The 17,756-nt window shown below is 39.9% G+C and overlaps 3 protein-coding genes and 1 pseudogene across 4 annotated transcripts in view; 1 reads left to right on the plus strand and 3 right to left on the minus strand.

Annotated features, from left to right (window-relative positions):
* LOC146480926 (uncharacterized) overlaps positions 1-17,756 on the minus strand; it is a 142,848-nt pseudogene that overhangs the window by 107,514 nt on the left and 17,578 nt on the right. The window contains exon 4 of the transcript XR_014864497.1: positions 16,259-16,504. The product of XR_014864497.1 is annotated as an uncharacterized LOC146480926 (transcript). The remainder of the gene's footprint in view (positions 1-16,258; positions 16,505-17,756) is intronic.
* The window catches only part of LOC146480930 (uncharacterized), a 122,791-nt gene that overhangs the window by 67,200 nt on the left and 37,835 nt on the right, over positions 1-17,756 (plus strand). The gene's annotated exons all lie outside the window — the stretch shown is intronic.
* LOC146480936 (uncharacterized) lies at positions 6,791-11,221 on the minus strand. Its single transcript, XM_085108606.1, has 4 exons — positions 11,110-11,221; positions 10,637-10,898; positions 10,227-10,509; positions 6,791-8,706 (listed from the first exon to the last, which is right to left on the minus strand). Exons 3-4 carry the CDS (start codon positions 10,353-10,355, stop codon positions 7,375-7,377), a joined length of 1,461 nt encoding a protein of 486 aa, XP_084964732.1. The 5' UTR covers positions 10,356-10,509; positions 10,637-10,898; positions 11,110-11,221; the 3' UTR covers positions 6,791-7,374.
* Positions 12,037-14,211, minus strand: LOC146480937 (uncharacterized). The gene is made up of 3 exons (XM_085108608.1): positions 13,827-14,211; positions 13,464-13,660; positions 12,037-12,260 (listed from the first exon to the last, which is right to left on the minus strand). Exons 1-3 carry the CDS (start codon positions 14,209-14,211, stop codon positions 12,183-12,185), a joined length of 660 nt encoding a protein of 219 aa, XP_084964734.1. The 3' UTR covers positions 12,037-12,182.

Raw genomic sequence — 17,756 nt, forward strand, 5'->3', positions numbered from 1 at the left:
CTAGGCTAGTACCAGGTAACCTATGATAGACTCTTCTCCGGAATGGCGGCAACATATTTGAATGAGTTAAAATTGAACTGAGTAAAAAGCTTATGCCAGCACTGGAAAGAGCACCTTTACTTTAGTATCCTTGCAAAGTTTCAGCATATTAGGTGTTATATCAGCTTAGGAAATGTAAAATGAAATTTGACAAAATTACAGACGTTTGTATGACTGGGGATATACGTCATACCCCCAGTCACATAAACGTCTGTAAATTCTTCATTTTTCAACTTACATTTTTCTTAGCTGATATTACACCTGGTATACTAAAACTTTGCAGGGTTGCTAATATAAAAGTGCTCTTTCTAGTGCTGGTACACGTTTTTAATTTTAACTTATTTGAACTTTCTGCCACCAGTTTAGAGAAGGGTCTATGACAGACCCGTTCAGAGCAAACCAAACAGACTGTGTCGTCGGTACAACTCAGTCAGAAGAAATGTGATAATAAAAAAAATTAATTAAATAAATAAAAACGACAGAAATCTTGATCTGCGAAGACTGAAGGGATCCTCAGAGTAACTGCAGCTGTCTAAATGGAAACGAAAAAGCGAAGATACTGTGGCGAGACCGGGAGAACATTCATCACAATTTTAAACTTTAAATATTTCAAGAGTCAGCCGGTTAATTTCGGTTAACGGGAAGCACAGTATATTGTTTGTTTGTCCTAAGTGGTTGTTTCGTAGAATACTTCAATATCCGTGGGAGTGAAGTCATATCTTCCTGCATAAAATGTACAGGAATAACAAGATGAAGAATACCCTGGGGGGAGGGGGTAAGTGTTGCCACAACAGGTGTAAGAATTTCGGTTGCTCCCTGCGTTGCTTGATATGTGGATGTCGTGTCCGTCACCAAACGTTGGTCCATAACTAGAGCGTCTGTATATAGCACTACTGGTTTTCCCTGACTTGATCTGCAGCTTAACGGGAACGTAGCCATTGATATTATAAAGTGAGAAGATAAATGATTTACTGGATGAAGCATAACTGCCAGAACCTAGGAAAGGAAAACAAACACAGTTGGCTGACCATTATTGTGGAAATATATCTATAAAAAATAGACAAGGGCAAGTTTCGAAAGAAACTGTGGTGTTGGGTCAGTGGTGGACTGGAAACGAGTATTCGGTTTTATCATCTACGGTAATTAGCCATTTTTGAATTGCTGTGAACCTCATTATGAAAGCGAGGCTAAGTGCAAAGTTTTTATTATGTAAATTAGCTTTCATTCTTATGCAAGCAAAACTAATTATCACATGAAAAGCTTTTGCACTTGGCCTCGCTTTCATAATGAGGTCCACAGCAACTTGGAAATGGCCAATGATGCCACCGTACAGGGATTCGATAGCTCTAGAATCTATTTACAGTGGTTCAAAAACTCATTAATAATTCATAGGCCCATTGATCTATAAAATGGTCGATAAAACATCACGTGCAGTGGTTTTAAAACCCGATAAAACATTTCTCATTAGTATGCAGTGTTTAATGTTTTTCTCGCATGTTAATTTCCAATGTTCACAAAAGCATTATTGTTATGAACTCTCTTGACACACGCTTTTCTAGGAATGTTTTTGAAGCCGTTCAAAAAAACTCGCAGCACGTGTTTTATCGGGTCTAAAAGCACTCCGCTACGCCTTGTGGTCTTAAATCCCGATAAAACACTACTGCTCGTGTTTAAACATTACATAAATCACCTTATCAACTTAGTTTATAAAAACAAATTTACATTTTTAGATAATTTTATAATTACATATTGACATGATTTCATTTCATATTAGCCTAATTATATAATGCCATCCTCCAACACAAAATAAATTCATAATTACTTAATCGCATATTACGTAACTGCTGTTTTATCTAAATGGGGATTAACCACGAAAAATACAAAAATGAAAAAACTAGTTGAGAGATAGCGAGTTACGAATAAGACACGAATTTTGCAAAGGTAATAGTCAAATAAAGCAAAAACAACACGAAAAGACAAGAAAAACAACAACAGAATAAATCATTCAATTTTTTTAATTTGTTGTTGTTGGTTCACTCGGTCTGCGATCCCTAGAACGTTTCTGTAAGACTAAGGGAACAAATGTTGTACCGTCAAGTGGTCGCGGCTGAAATGTTGATTTAAGATGCAATCCAGATAATGAAAACGAAATCACTCCAAGCTTTGTTGTATATATTTCTTGTCCATAAATCTTTCTTTCTTTGATGCCACTGGATAAAAAAAATATAAAATCGCACTACGAGCCTAAATGGACCACACGGCCGGAGATTAACCCGGCCTCTCTGGCAGGAACAACTGGAAGTATTGCTACTCCCCCTGGATGAGATGTTAGTCCATCGTACAGTTATCCCCAGCAGTATGTCGCAATTACCCATTTACAAACCTGAGTGAAGAGAGATAATGCAGGGAAAAGTTTAGTGTCTAACGGAAACGACACAGCAACTTCGAACCACCGACCGTGCGATCCGTGCGACCTGGTAACTACTACACCATCGCGCCGCGACAGATTTCTCTGGACGACCTTTAAATGTGACCATGATCGCGTCACACTATAAGTTGATAAAGCGTTGCGTATTGTTTCAGTTTTTCTAGAACTTTAAGTCCATTTTGTACCCTTTTCCTTTGTCAAATGCGATTAATTTCTTCTTTCTCAACACTTGTTCAGCATTGGTACAAACATCGTAGTTACCATTTTTCCATGATAAAGCGCCAACGCTTGAAGACAGCTAACTCTGAAGCGCCCTTCCTGGATTAAGCGCTCTCTTAAGCGCTCACTCCAAGCACCTTTTTAAAAAGCCAAAATTGTAAAATATACGCGGAATGTGCTTATTGCAAGAAAAACTGTGTTAGGAGAATAAAATGGAGAAACGATTTTTAATTATACTCTGAGTTTTTAGTATCTTTGAGCGCTTATTAATGAAAATGAACGTGATGCCACCCACTACAGCATTATAATGTTCACCCGTGCATATACAGAAATAGCGGAACACAGATCCAATTGGAAGCGTACACTTCAGCTAATTGTATAGTAAGTTCAATATTGACGTCTGTTACGGTTCCCTAAAAGATACGTTGCTAATTCCGACCGCTTGCTACTGAAGATAACAAGACGTCACTTATGATTCTGCGCTGAGACCTATACAAAAATATATACTCCTGATGGATTTTACCGTGTTTAAATAAAGATTTATTGATTGATTAATTGATTGATTGATTGATCATTTACACCTTTTAATTTTACTCTAATGCCCGCGTATTTTACATTCCGCCTCCAGTTGCTCAACGAGGGATACGTAACTTTATCCAGCAGATAAAATGAATTAGTAAAAGTGCAGTTTATTTTCTGGAAGGTGATAATTGAATAATTTTGATAAGAGCGTCAAAACAGTCTTTTTTGCTGCAGGAGAAAGCGAGTGACTCGGAATAACTCAAAGTATATTATGATTTCACCGCTTGCAATGAAAACGTTAACACGCGCTTGAAGCACAGCTTGCAGGCTAGTCACGCTTTATTTTCAGGTGGCGCATGCGCTTCACATCAATAACAAGTGAGAGTAATAACATTGAGGTTATGTATTTATCATGGGTTACGTAACCTCATTTTTGGGTGTTTGTGACACTTTGTCACAATGCTTCATTAGCGGGGCGTCGGGTATATATATGCTGAGGCCTCGATTTGTATTCATTCGAGTCATACGACCGCACTCAGTTCGCCCTCTAAATTAAATACCCAATGACTATATTTTATCAAGTGGTTTATTTTTCAAGTCTTGGCTTGTCATGTTTTGCTTTTGCATTATTCTAGCTTATGCTTTGATTGTTATATTAGTGCTATACAGTTGTAATTTTGTTTTTCTTATATTTTACGCCATATTGTTTATGAATACACTGTTTGTAATTCAGTTGATATTGAAGACATAATAAAGAGGGTCGTACACGGCTCGTGTTGACACACCCCATAAGTAGTTGCTTATTACATGATAAATGTTTTATATTCGGTTGAGCGGGTGAGCGAATTAGAATATAAAACCCATGATTATGTTACGATATAAGTGTTCAATTTTCCAGCTTGCTGCTCAGATGTCCTTTTGTAAGTGAACAGAATTAGTTGAAAGCACTGTAGCGTCGCGAAATACCGTGACTGCTTTGTTTGTAGCCGGCATAGCAATCGTTTCTCTTCCCAGCAAGCTCGAGGAAGCGAACTAAAAGCTTCTGGAAAGAAGACGGAAAAAAGGAAAGAACACAGCAACGACAATAAATAGTTAAAAAACAAACAAACAAACAAACAAGAAAGAAAGAACAAAAACGAACAAACAAAACAAAGACAAGATGCCTATACTGGCATTTACGCGTTAAGCTGTGTCTGATTTATTTCCATTCTACGCTTAGCAGATTTGAAAGTTATTCCTCCCTGCGAAATTGAAATATTACGTTACGGTACTCGAGATCATACCGGAAATTTCTTTTTAAAAGCGTCGTGACAGGGGCAGATACATTTCTGACTCACGCGCTGTTTAGGGCTATTTATATTTCCTATTTATCTATTGCAGTACATTATTCGGGATCATACCAGAAATTGCTTTCGGAAAACGTCATTACCCGGGGCAGACAACATTATCTGACTCAGAAGACAGAAGACAATATTCAATGAACACGAAAACTTTTAGTAGAAATTGACAATCAAGCCTTTAATTTTTTTATGAAGTGGATTTCCAGTAACGTTTCGGCATTAGTTCGACGTAGTCTGCAGTGCAGCCGTAATGTGCTACTATGATCAAAATTTTACCTCTTGAATTTTAAGGTTTATCACATAGCATTCTAGGAAAGATTAAAAACGCCGTTTACCGTTTCTAAATATCTGCATTGGTTCCGGAGATATTTAAGTTTGAAAAATGTGTAAAATATGTAAATAAGATGACTGATGACGTCATATTCTCAACTCAATATAACATCAAGTATATAAATAGAGCTATCTCAATCAATTTACAGCAGAGACCATTGAAACCTAGCAGGCTAATAGTTCTAAAGGCAATACACCTACGGCTATAAAAAATTTGGTTCCCATGGCAACTCACTCTTTTCCAGTCCCCTCCAACCTGATTTCAATATTTTAGTGATTTTCAGCTTGAAAAAAATTAACAAGCCCACGAACTCGACCTAACATATTTATACGCTTGCTGGATCATGCAGATGAGGCACCATTGGCAAATATCAAAATAGAACGCCAAAGGTGGCCAGCAAAGCTTTAAGTATCAGGGAGGACTGGAACCCAGTATGTTGCCATGGTAACAAAACTGATAGGCTCATATTGTGGAGCGCACCTAGAACAATGTAACTGCAAAGAATCAAGCATTTCTGATACAAATTGGCTGAGATATCTTTTTTCATAATACTTGATCAAAATTCGGTTGAGTTTATGACGTCATCACTTGGCTAATTTGCATATTTTAAAAACTTGAATATCTCCGGAACAAAAAGAGATATTTGAAAATAGTAAACAGCATTCTTCTTCACGTACAGACTACTTGTTTATGTTTTAAAATGACTCAGATTAGAATGACGTGAATTTCATCATAGTAGCACTTTAAGCTTTTAAGAGCATGTCCATGAGAGGACCAGGCAGTGGTGATACATGCCATCTCACCGATTTCAATGAAACTTGGCCAGATTGAAGGGCCTACCTAATAACTTCAAAAGCCAAAGTGGTTTGATATTTGGAATTTACCGGGAGGAGTTAGACCACCCCCCCCTGTTTTTTTTACAAAATTCCAATAAAAATTACTCTAAAATAGGGCAAAGTGAGGGGCTCCTTAAGCTTGTAGAATTTATCCAATTCTATTGTGACTCCACATGAGCATAAGTACATCCTTCATGAGTTGTGTGCAGGAGTCTCAGCTTATTTGATTAATTAACTGTCAATCAATGCTAGTTAATAATTAACTAGGTAAAATAGCATAGCAAAGTATGGTGATTTTGTGGCCAAATATCTCCAATGACAAAATTCCCCCCAAAAAGATACAACTATCACGGTTCAGTTCTTCCTTTGGCCTAACCAAATCAATAAAGAAAATTTTAGGACCTGCTATTTTTAGCGTGTATGACAAGCTCAAACCCTGCACATCTTGCACGAGATTTTGGTTTAATGCAATCTAATAGTCACAGCAAAAAAACAACTTGGGAGCGAATTTAAGCATCTCTCCCACTCATTTCTATTAGATGTGGATCTACTGATTCTCTCGTAGATCATATGATAATAATATTTGGAATTTTCATCAAAATTATGGAATAACTGGTTCTAGTAACAGTCGGAAATCGGCATGCTAAGTTAGTTTCACCTGATAGCGCGAGGTAACTGCTAGTTTTCGCTTCACAAGCCCAAACAAAATAACCACTCATAATCTTAGCATGATTTTAAAGACTTTTATTTCGGTATCTAGATTCAAAACAATTCGGATATGAAACTTATTAACTTTAGTAAATAGCAGACAGTTGTTGACAAACGTCGAGTCAAACGTGACAGCATATAGCACGTTTTGAACTAGACGCCTCCTCAAAGTCACACGTACAGTTCTTGCTATAGAATGGAATAATGTCTTAGACAACACTACCAAAGGTTTGCATGTTTATATAAACATCAGAGTGGAAGTCAAAGATACGAAAGCCTACTTACATTATACAAGCAAGACTTCAATCCGTTGAGCTGTTTACTTCCATAAGTGTGATCCGCCGACTTTCTATTTCGCGTGGTCTAATGCGCATATTTAAACCTCAAACACTTCTCCATTTCAATAAAGCGTAGCTTCTTTGGGTCTCCCACTCAGAAAGCCTGTATCGACTGAATTTCGGGCTCACTTATACGAGTATTGACGTTTAGGTCGTACCGGTTAGTGTATGGCGTGACTAACACTGAGCCGTGTTGTTGGTCAGCGGAAAGACAGGTCGCGGGAGGAAGACGAAAAACGAAAACAACTGAACTCAACTGACATGTAGTATTTGCTACAATAACATTGTATCACGGTCGGCCAAAACTCACGTCAAGAAAGAGTGACTAAGAATTCATTATATTCAGTTCTCAACTTTGTGTGAACTCAGTGCAGCGTGACCTTTGAGAACACTGGTAAGACTTTGTATGGAGAGCCAAAATGGTGTAATAACCCCAGAACATATAAACATGTGTAGGCGGCGAGCCCGTTTTATTAGTTTTACTGAATTAAAATTACTTTATTTAACGTTCGAAAGCTCCGATATGCTATTGCCAATAGTAAAGTATTCAGAATTTAGACAACCATCTTGGGTTCCCTGTGTATTACGATAGTAATATAATAGTTCGGCATTGCTACAGATCCAACTCGCGCCTGATCTGTTGCCTTGTCCGGATGACAGCGGTCTCTTCTGTTGAAATATCATCCTCCTCATCATCATTATCATCTTTATGTGGAGGTGCTGACGCTGTATCTCGAAGCAGTCTACCACTCTTATTGAGGATTGACAGCCTACTAAAATAGCGCGAAATTTGCGCGGTGGTCAACCACTCTTCCTTTTGGAATTTTTTCTTACCGCTATCATCGCGTAATCCCTTCATACGTGTTGCCACATCTGCCCGGTTAGCTTTGTGACCTGTCTCTTCTCCTTGCAGGAACACTTGGCGTAAATAGTTTCTTGCATTCTCGGAGAAAGGTACTGTACTCCTCGCCTTTTTGAGGGCCCATCCTTTTTCTGCAGGCGGCATGCTCGAATTGTCGGGCTGGTTGGCAGTGGATGCACCTGAGAAAGAAGGAACGCCTTGAACATAACCACCAGACAGGGAAAGGCAGGTTTCAGCCCATTTTCGCTTGATCTGGTCATACTGTGTCTCGCGTTCAAGTTTTATTAAGTGCTTCCCCACATCGAGCAATGCAGAAAGTGACTGGTATACCTTGATACACCCTTCTTCTGGACATGTGAAGTGTATCTTGTCTTCATCTTCAGTATCCTCTTCACTAGGGGTAGCGGGTTCTGGCTGAGATGGTCTGGGTTCGACAGAAGATGATGGTAAAGGCCTTGCTGTCATGAACGTCCCCACTTCCACACTTGGTCTTCCAAATGGCAGTACCGTCTCAATATTAGTTGCCCCCTGTAGAGTACCAAACGTTGCAATCATAGCTGAGGGGAAGAACTTTCCAGGGCCAATGTCGTACGCCCGCCATGCCCTCAGCCCACCTCCTTCATAGCAAAAGTTGTTTAGGGCCTGTATACCTGTCATAGTATGTTTGTGCATTGTCTGTGACATGGTTTGAACCTTGCAGACTGACGCATAACACCCTTTCACTCCGCCATGTGACTCAATTGCAGCCTTCATATGGGCTGCTGTTTGCACATCGTTTCCCTCGTTAACAAAGCGCCTAATGTGACTCTTTACTGAGGCGATTCGACGATCACATATATCTTTTCCCGCCTGTGGCTCGCTGAAGCCATAGCGGGCTATTCTAACTCCGGTACGTTCTCCGAGGCTTGGTAAGGAGAGTATCAGGAAAGCGGTGTGATAACATCCTGCGTTATCCGACCTTAGAAAGGCTTCTGAAAGATGGGGCTTCAGTCCTTTTAGAGTCGTTAGCGTGTGCTCCAGGATAGATGCCACAGCAAACCAATTCTGAGTACACTCGTCAAATATGTGAATGAAGGTCCTTGTCTGAAAAATAATTGTAAACACGACCCTAGCTATAATACTGTCACGATTGCGTACTTAGTGCCAAGACATATGCACACCAGAACCCTTTATGTATCAATTTTGATCGGATTAACCCTTCACCTAATACTGCGATTAGACAGTCGCAGGGAGATTCTGCCTGCGCTGACATTCAAAGTTAAACCTTGTTTAAATTTGCGCAAATGAGTTGTAAGGCTTCGAGTGTTTTTGAAAAATTTATTTGGGAACAATTTGGTATCGTAGGTCCTACGGCTCACTGAATTTGATGTCACAGTGGCTGCCAATTTTGGACAAGCAGGTTTATCAGAAATAAAAAGATTCATATTTTTTGTTATGTACAAAAATATACCTGTTTTTGAGTATTTCCTCTTTGTCTTTAATCTCATTTTGTTAATTTTGGTAGTTTTCTGAGGTTTTGGGCAAATAAAGAAATCCACAATGGCGGATCAAAGATGGCCAACATTTTAAAATCGTGAAGAAATTCCTACGTCACAAGACGTCAGCTTTTCCTGTTGTTGACCTTAAAGGACACATCTCCTCCAAGTCTCATTTTCATAGCTTTTATTTAACAAATCGACGGCAGTTTTCTATGGTCTATACTCTTATAGACCATAAAATGACCTCAAAAAATGCTCAAAACTCAAGTGGAACTGCCAAGTTTTGGACATTTTATGGCGTCATGTTATGGTCTATAAGAGCATAGACCATAGAAAACTGCCGTCGATTTGATTTTTACAATAACATGGAAAAAGTACGAGTGGAATTGGCTATTTTTTCGTTGAGAAAGCGCGCGCGTTACATCTGACGTCATTTTTATTGTTTGTACTCTTATAGACAATAGCTACGAGCCAATCAGCGCACGGGAATTTGGACATTTATTGTAAAAACTTGGATGGAGGAAAGAATCCATGTATCCAGAATGTATGTATGTATGTATGTATGTATGTATGTATGTATGTATGTATGTATGTATGTATGTATGTATGTATGTATGTATGTATGTATGTATGTATGTATGTATGTATGTATGTATGTATGTATGTATGTATGTAAACAAAGAAACAATACAATGATTGCTTCACTCAGTCGCAGGAGTGCTCGATGCAAAAACATGCAGAGCGAAATATAAATTTAAGATAGAAAATGTAACACAGTTACTCGAGTTTCACGCACTAAGCGATCATCCCACTGTGCCGTTGGAGTTTGTAGAGTTATAATTTAATTAGAAGCAAGATCGCTCCAACCGCCCTCCTTAAATTATAACTCTACAAACCCTAACGGTACAGTCTGATGATCGCTTAGTGCGTGAAACTCGAGTAACTGTGTTACATTTTCTATCTTAAATTTTATGTATGTATGTATGTATGTATGTATGTATGTATGTATGTATGTATGTATGTATGTATGTATGTATGTATGTATGTATGTATGTATGTATGTATGTATGTATGTATATGTATGTATGTGGCATTTATTTGAGTAAATAACACGTAGAAAATCACCTCAATGTCGTTGCTAGCTTCATCTTTTGTGATTGCCACCGTCACATGCCACGATTTTCCTTTTTTCCCAAACCAGTCTCTCTGGGTCTCTCTGAAACTGGTAGGGAGGAACTTCATCGCCCAGTCCATGACGAATAGTACTTGACTGATCGATAGATGGTCGACCACAAAGGATTTTGCAACATCTTGGTGAACAGCTCGGACGATGTGCGCCTTCCACTCTTCCAGCTTGGGTAGAGCACTCTCGACATTATAATTTAGCTCTTCTCGTCTGTCTGGATCACTGTGGAGTTGGAATCATTTGAAGAAAAAAATCATATTGTTCTCTTTTTTATGAAAGTGGTGTTGATAAAGTACTGAACCACTCATGATCATGCAAGAAGTAGTGAGATAAACTCTTCAATTATTACCTAAAGTCTACATCAGAGGAGGACACGGCTAACTGAATATCAACGATGACATTCCTCAAGTCGTCACAGCGATCACAGCAGATATTGTGTTGATGCTGGCATGTTCCGCAATGATCACTCTGTCCACTGCTGAGGGCATGTACGCTACAGTGGTCCGCACAGGGCGCCTCTTGACAAACATGGATCTTGAAATCTGACTTGAGATATTGTTTTGCTGCTTTTAGTCGACGTGTGATAGAACTTGAAGTCTCGCTGTCGAGACCTGAGGAAATCAGACAGAAAATAAAGAAATACCGGTGAGTTAACAGTTTGTATCACAAGCCTCTGAATAGGGCGCGCTCAGAAAAGACATGAGATTGTTTTTATGCGTCATATGACGTCATGATGGCATAGGCCATGATGATGCAAACCACAATGAAAAAAAGGGAAAACACACAAACAATGAAATGTGCTGCAAACATAACTTAGCCTACCATGGTGGTGCAGCTGGTGAATGGTATCTTCAAGAGAAGTTAGCGCATCGACTCCGTCGGTTTGCGTGCTGTCTAGGCCAGCCAGTAATTTCTTTTGTGACGCTGCACATATCTGTAACAGAAAGTCAAATCAAGTTTCTGAGATCAAGGATGTCAGTTACTTTCCTTTGCAGCATTATATTGTATATCTTATTATGTTTATGGATCATTTATCTTGGGTGTGTCGGCGCAAGAAATGTAAGGCTGTCATGCCAAACAATTGTATGTGCCGGAGTCAAGATGAGAAAAAAATTTAGACAATTCAATTACACAACTCTATTATAACTATTGTTAAACATAGTGACTGGAAGGCTAACCTTGATGATGCTAAACAATGTTGATCTTCTCATGGGTACAAACCCAGACTCGGTGCAATATTTCAAGTACAGTTGAACTAGGCGAGACGAGATGACAGTGCGCACTACTCTTGGGATTTCAGTTCTTTCACGAGTTGATAACTTGAGATGTTTTGTTCCATATGCCACATCTTGGAGAAATGAGGGGCTGGATATAAAATCAAGAAAGTGATCGACTTGAACCGGATCCAGTCGAGTCCTCTGCAGAGTTGGTGGATCGATGGCCTGACCAGGCTTGTTCTTGAAGGCATGCCTTCTTGCCTCATCGATCCTCCCCTTTGTGAGGCTAGGAATGAGCTCTAGCAATTCTGTCTTTGAATAGTCGCTGACAAAAAGGGACAATATTTGTTGTCTGTTGTACCAGGATCCCGCCTCTTCATAACATCTGTCCAGTCTTGACACTAAGGTGCTTTCGCCTGCACTTGAAACCGATTGGATCGTCTCATTCCTGCCGCGTACCTGCTCAAACAGCCATGTGGAGTTTCCAGGGGCTATAGCATCCATTGCGACGGCCACTACCTGCTCAGCCTTCCGTCTGTAATATCGCTGTGTGGAGGCAGAGATAGTAAGTACATCAGACTTACACTGGGATCGCACAGGACTGACGCTCCTGTCCGATGTTCTCCTGACGGATGTGTTTAGGTTCTGAAGCTTCTGCTCAACCTGGGGCGTTGGCTGCTATTCTTGCGAGGTCTCAGCGTCCCGCGCTGACCCTTGAGACGACAGAGAGAAGACATCAGAGTTGTGGTCACCGGGCTGAAAATAACAAAAAAACTTGAGTATTTAATAATGTTCCTACAATAAACAAAAAATAGCGTTATGGGGAATCTCTGGCTAATACAAGAACACTGTCTTGTGCTACGAGGGCTAGGCGGTGGTAGCAAATTCTGACACAAATATACAGACAGAAGCTAAATCCCTAGCAAAACTAAATTACAGACATTTGACTAAAATAAATTTCCGTCATTACGGACCCTCGCTATTAAGGACACTAACTGGCGCTCCCGAGGATGTCCGAGGTTTTCACTGTCGTGGAGATCGGGACGAAGTAGCTGTGAGCGAATAATAAAGCGAGGAAACGGGGGAGAGAAGGCGAATCCCTGCCCCTTCACGTTTTCTAGTGCTTGCAATATTATTCGTTCACCAGCCAGGCTAGCAACAATTTGTCAACAGCCATTGAGTAGCCTGTAGCACAGGCGTTGTTTTTTGGCGTTTTTCAGGCGAGTAGAGGCAAGCACGAGACGAGCGAAGGGAGCGAAGGGAGGGGCGCGAAAATAAAACAATAATGAAAAAAAGGTTTCGCGCCCCCTACCGTTGCGCGTCATTTGCGCCCCCTTTCGTCTCGTACTTGCCTTCGCTAGCCTGAAAAAAAAAGCAAAAGCTAAATAAATAAATAAATCAATCAATCAATCAATAAATAAATAAATAAATAAATAAATAAATAAATAAATAAATAGATAACGCCTGTTCTGCAGGCTTGCCAGTGAGTAATAATCAAAGCAATGTGATACCACGATAAAAAATGCCTGCAAGTGTCCGGTAGGGGTGGGGGACACCCATATAAAAGTTACGGGGGTGATCGTCCGAAATAAAAAAAAAAAAAAAAAAAAAAAACTTTATAGGTACTAGAATTCTGTTTTGTGGGCGTGGTCCCAACACTTTATTACCCATATAAACAAGACCCAACTCTAAATCAATACACTAAGTGACAGTTGACTGACATTAACTTATACTCTTTCTCGGCTCAATAATCTAAAAGGTACCACAATACATCTCAATTCGCTTTAGATTTCAGCACCCTAAGAAGTACCAAACCACGAATGCTAATCACTTGGTTGAAACTGAACACACGCATTCCGCATTTCAAACATGAGAAATTTTCTAAGATCGTTTCCATTTGCAAAACACCAAAGCGTTACGACAACAAGATAAAAAAGTAGCTGATGGAGTACACAATACCTCGCTTGATGTTTCCTCTGGCGGTAACTGAAATCGGACGTGCGCGTGCGGCTCGGCAACCGCGCTGTCAGCCAGCTCCATTGGCAGGTCTGCTGAGATTTGCTGCTCCTCTCTCTGCTCCTGGCGCAGCGGAATGTTTGGAGAGAGCTCTAGCTTGATGGCGGCTTGGCGTTTACCACGACAAGTTCTACAGATACCTGTGTTCGCATAGAAAATGACAAAATATATGAATTATTTGTTAGGCGGATTCCCCCCCCCCCCCCCCCTCCCTCTTTCAACAATGGCTGGTAATCCTCAAATTCTATAACTTTTGAAAACAAATGAGACTAAAAATTCAAGGGATAATGAAACAAAGCACATTACCTGCTCCAACAGGGACCACTACATTCCACTTTCTCTTGATTTCTTTAGACATTCGCAGGTTAATACCCCTCTCCCGTTTTCCCTTTCGATTGCCATGGAATGGATGCTGGCATTTTATCGACGTCCAGAACTTGACACCTAATTCATCCCGGTGCTTTGGACAAATTGTAAAGTCACAGCCGTCTTCACCGAACAATCCCGCACGTGCAAGAATGAGTTCTTTCTCGGACGAGACACAACATTTTGCTACAGAGATTTGTCTGAGATGAGCAGTGATATCTCTGGAACAAGAGCTTAGAGGAAGAAGCTCATTACCTCGACTTCGGTTTGAAATATTGCAATGAGAATCACAGAGCGATGCAAATGAACATGCAAGTTGAGACATTGTCTACACAGCGTAAGGTGTACGTGGGAAATGTCTTTTAATGTTACACAAAGTTCCCACTAACATATAATTAATCATTGTGGCGCAAGTGGTATGGGAATGCAGATGCTGCATAATTTCTGTGAACGAGGACTTGATAATTTGAAATCATGTTGTTTTAGAATGACAGCAGAAAAATTTGACTGATAGGACTCTTACTTCGGGAATTTCTGTTTGTGCATCTGGAAAAGAGAAATCTGTGAAGAACTAAATTTTAGTCGGAATCAATTACTGCAAAATATAAACTAAAAATGTCAATTATCATATCAGACGGAGTTAAAGATATATAACAAGTACTGCCGGTCATCTTTGAGTTAGTTCACGCTTACTTTGAGCTGTATAATGGATCAATTTCTACTGTCTCGGAAACAACTATGAAAAGCTGAAGGGAATTTTTCCAAGATAGCGCCTTCCAATGTAAACACCAAGAAATTCCCCAGGGAAATTTCACTGTAGCTTGTGTTTACGTTGCGCATGAAAAAATCACGTATGACTGACAAGGTATATCTTTTGTACAGACACGTATAACGAGCACACGAAGTAGTCAATAGTTCTCATATATCTCCTCAGTTTCTTTTGATTTAAATAGAAGCTAATAGATACGATCTGTTCACCCATTCCATTTACAGAAAAAAAAAGTCATGCTCCACCGCGATCCCTCTGTCCGCTGACCGTCAATGAGGCTCGGAGCTAGTCACGCAATACACTGTTGATCCATCGTGTTCCCTAGTTCATGTTTGTATTTCGCCCGAAATACACACATTGCAGGTTTTCTGAGTGAGAAAGCCAAGGGATCTGTGCTATAGTGACATGGAGAGGTATTTGAGGTTTAAATATACGCGATAGACTACGCGAATTAGAAAGTCGTCGGATCACGCTTATGGAAGTAAACAGCTCAATGGATTGAAGTTTTGCTTGGAAAATGTAAGTAAAGCTATCGTATCTTTGGCTTCCACTCTGATTTAAAGACTCAAATCTTCGGTATTGCTCGGTGTCCAAGGGAAATCAAATAATCTGAGACTCCTGCACACAACTCATGAAGGATGTACTTATGCTCATGTGGAGTCACAATAGAATTGGATAAATTCTACAAGCTTAAGGAGTCCCTCACTTTACCCTATTTTAGAGTAATTTTTATGGGAATTTTTGTAAAAAAACAGGGGGGTGGTCTAACTCCCCCGGATAATTGCAAATATCAAACCACTTTGGCTTTTGAAGTTATTAGGTAGGCCCTTCAATCTGGCCAAGTTTCATTGAAATCGGTGAGATGGCATGTATCACCACTGCCTGGTCCTCTCATGGACATGCTCTTAACCTTGCGAAACACAATCTGGTCCGCAGTCAATACTAAATTTCTTCGCCGCGAGCTGTCCATTTTCCATCATTTAAACCGTCGAGTAGTTGTTAGAACTTATCCTTTCGATTTACCGCTTCAAAAGGGTAAATTTTCTTTCTGTAAACAGCATATTTGAATCTAAAACATTAAAACAATATGGCCGCTTGCTCCTTCTCAGTTCCAGATACGTTACGTCACGATAGTAAATAAAACTTCCGTCCGATCCCTGCTGACATGCACTAAGATATTGGATTCTGATTGGACCGTTTTTCTTAAAGACAATAAAGACAATAGGAGAAAAAAATAGCCCCTCTAGGAGATAACTGGATTTGATACTTGTAAAACGAGTTAATAATTGAAAGATGCACATTTGCGATTACATGAAGGAAAAAGAAAAGAACGCCACCAAAATTTCGACTCGGGCTGCCCTGAGGGCATCCTCTCCCCTCTCCCACCGACATGTAAATATTTTCCTTTTCTTACTCCGGGCCTTTACGAGTCTCGTAGCTCCCGCTTTCTCAGAGGAAAACAACTAAACTAGGCATGCTAATTCGTTGGTAAACAGTTGTCGCGGACTACATCGAATCAATATATCTGATCCTGATTCAATATTTAATTCAGAATAATGCAGTAAACTTAGTGAAAATTGCACTACCATAAATTGGTACTTACCAGACCAAGACGCGTCAGTGTATCCACCAAATATGTAGCTGCCGACTTTTATTATAGTAACAGTGGGACCCTTTCCATCACATTTGCTGTGAAATGTAGATGCTGCCCAGCCATCAGTCTTAGCGCGCCAACACTTCACAAACCTGCTTCGGGATGAGCTCTGGAGGACTGGCGCTAAATAAGATATCAACTTGACAAGGTACTTGCTGTCGAGGCTTCCGAGGATATTGGATGCACTAACGACGCCTAAATAAAATGAAAAAGTCAGTAAAACATTTCAGTATGAGATGGGTATATTGAGATACATTCCATGGAGTAATTATTTCATTTCATAAATAAATGTGAATTGTGAGAGTTTGCTTATTCTTTTTACTAGCCAGGAAATACCGATGCCGATACCGATGTCCTCTCGTGGCTGTATAGTCAGGTGTATTGTGTCTATTTTATTGATCTTTGATTTGCGAATTCACTACGTATACCCCCTCCCATGAAGAGCCCAGTACGATCGAACGAACATGTACAAGACATCGTTGTTCTGTAGGTCTGTGAACTTCCCCAACAACAAACTTTGGTTTTAGTTGTAATGTTTCAGAGCTATGGAAATATAAGTAGATTTATTGTTTATTTAGAGAATGATGCAATGTTTGCTTTTCGTGGGAACAGTTACTTCCGATTGGCTATCGAAGACAGTTGATAAAGCTTCTTATCCTTAATAAAATTAATTTAGGGGTTGTTTAAAAGGGGGGAGGAAGATCCTAGCACTAGGAAGATCCTAGAGGGCGGATCATCCTATCGCTTTATGTATTCTCTATTCAGTTTACATGCAAATAGTTGTACTTGGCCATAGCGTGAGGATCTTCCTAGAGATAGGAACTTCCTAGCTGAGAGATAGGAAGATCATAGGACTAGGAAGATCCTAGCACCATGTAAACTACTTTCGCTCGGAAGATCCTAGTATTAAGGACAAAAAGAACAAACATGGCGGTAGCCGGACCTTCAGCCGCTCAAGGTCGACTGTTATTCTTCTTTTCCTTCTCCACTTGGTGACCACTTCGGCCAAAATTTCTACATGTAAAGCAAACGAAAAGTTTTTCCGCCTTCTCGGATCTTCCTAGTGCTAGAATCTTCCTCCCTCCATGTAAACAGCCCCTAATTGTTCCAGGTTGTATTGCTGTTCAGGTTTTTTTCTATTTATTGAGCGCGTTAACCGGGGAATCTGACACATCGTTAAGTAAGATATTTTAAAATATGACTTATTTTAAATCAACGGATGTAAATATCTGTTCGCCGTTTTGAAGCGAAGTCACTCATGCATGACACAGATTAGGAAGCGAGTGAGATTTTTTTCGAACTTTGATTGGCGTTCCTGCAAAAAGTGCTGTTAGATCCTAAAGATTTAAAACCGTAAACCTAAAAATCAATGACTGAACTGTCTTTTGTTAAAATATCAGAGGATTTGAGCCACTACCGGCCATCTTTTTGCCTCGCTGATTTTCGA

Source organism: Pavona decussata, unplaced genomic scaffold (assembly GCF_977016875.1).
Source record: "Pavona decussata unplaced genomic scaffold, jaPavDecu1.1 SCAFFOLD_51, whole genome shotgun sequence".
Classification (NCBI taxonomy): Eukaryota; Metazoa; Cnidaria; class Anthozoa; order Scleractinia; family Agariciidae; genus Pavona; species Pavona decussata.

Excerpts from the sequence above, each read along its gene's own strand:
- LOC146480936 (XM_085108606.1), bottom strand. The coding sequence starts at position 10,355 with ATGGACTGGGCGATGAAGTTCCTCCCTACCAGTTTCAGAGAGACCCAG. Across the intron at positions 8,707-10,226 it reads AAGCTAGCAACGACATTGAG|ACAAGGACCTTCATTCACAT; the intron begins GTGATTTTCTAC and ends ATTATTTTTCAG.
- LOC146480937 (XM_085108608.1), bottom strand. The coding sequence starts at position 14,211 with ATGTCTCAACTTGCATGTTCATTTGCATCGCTCTGTGATTCTCATTGC. Across the intron at positions 13,661-13,826 it reads AGTGGTCCCTGTTGGAGCAG|GTATCTGTAGAACTTGTCGT; the intron begins GTAATGTGCTTT and ends ATGCGAACACAG. Across the intron at positions 12,261-13,463 it reads CAGAGGAAACATCAAGCGAG|CCCGGTGACCACAACTCTGA; the intron begins GTATTGTGTACT and ends TGTTATTTTCAG.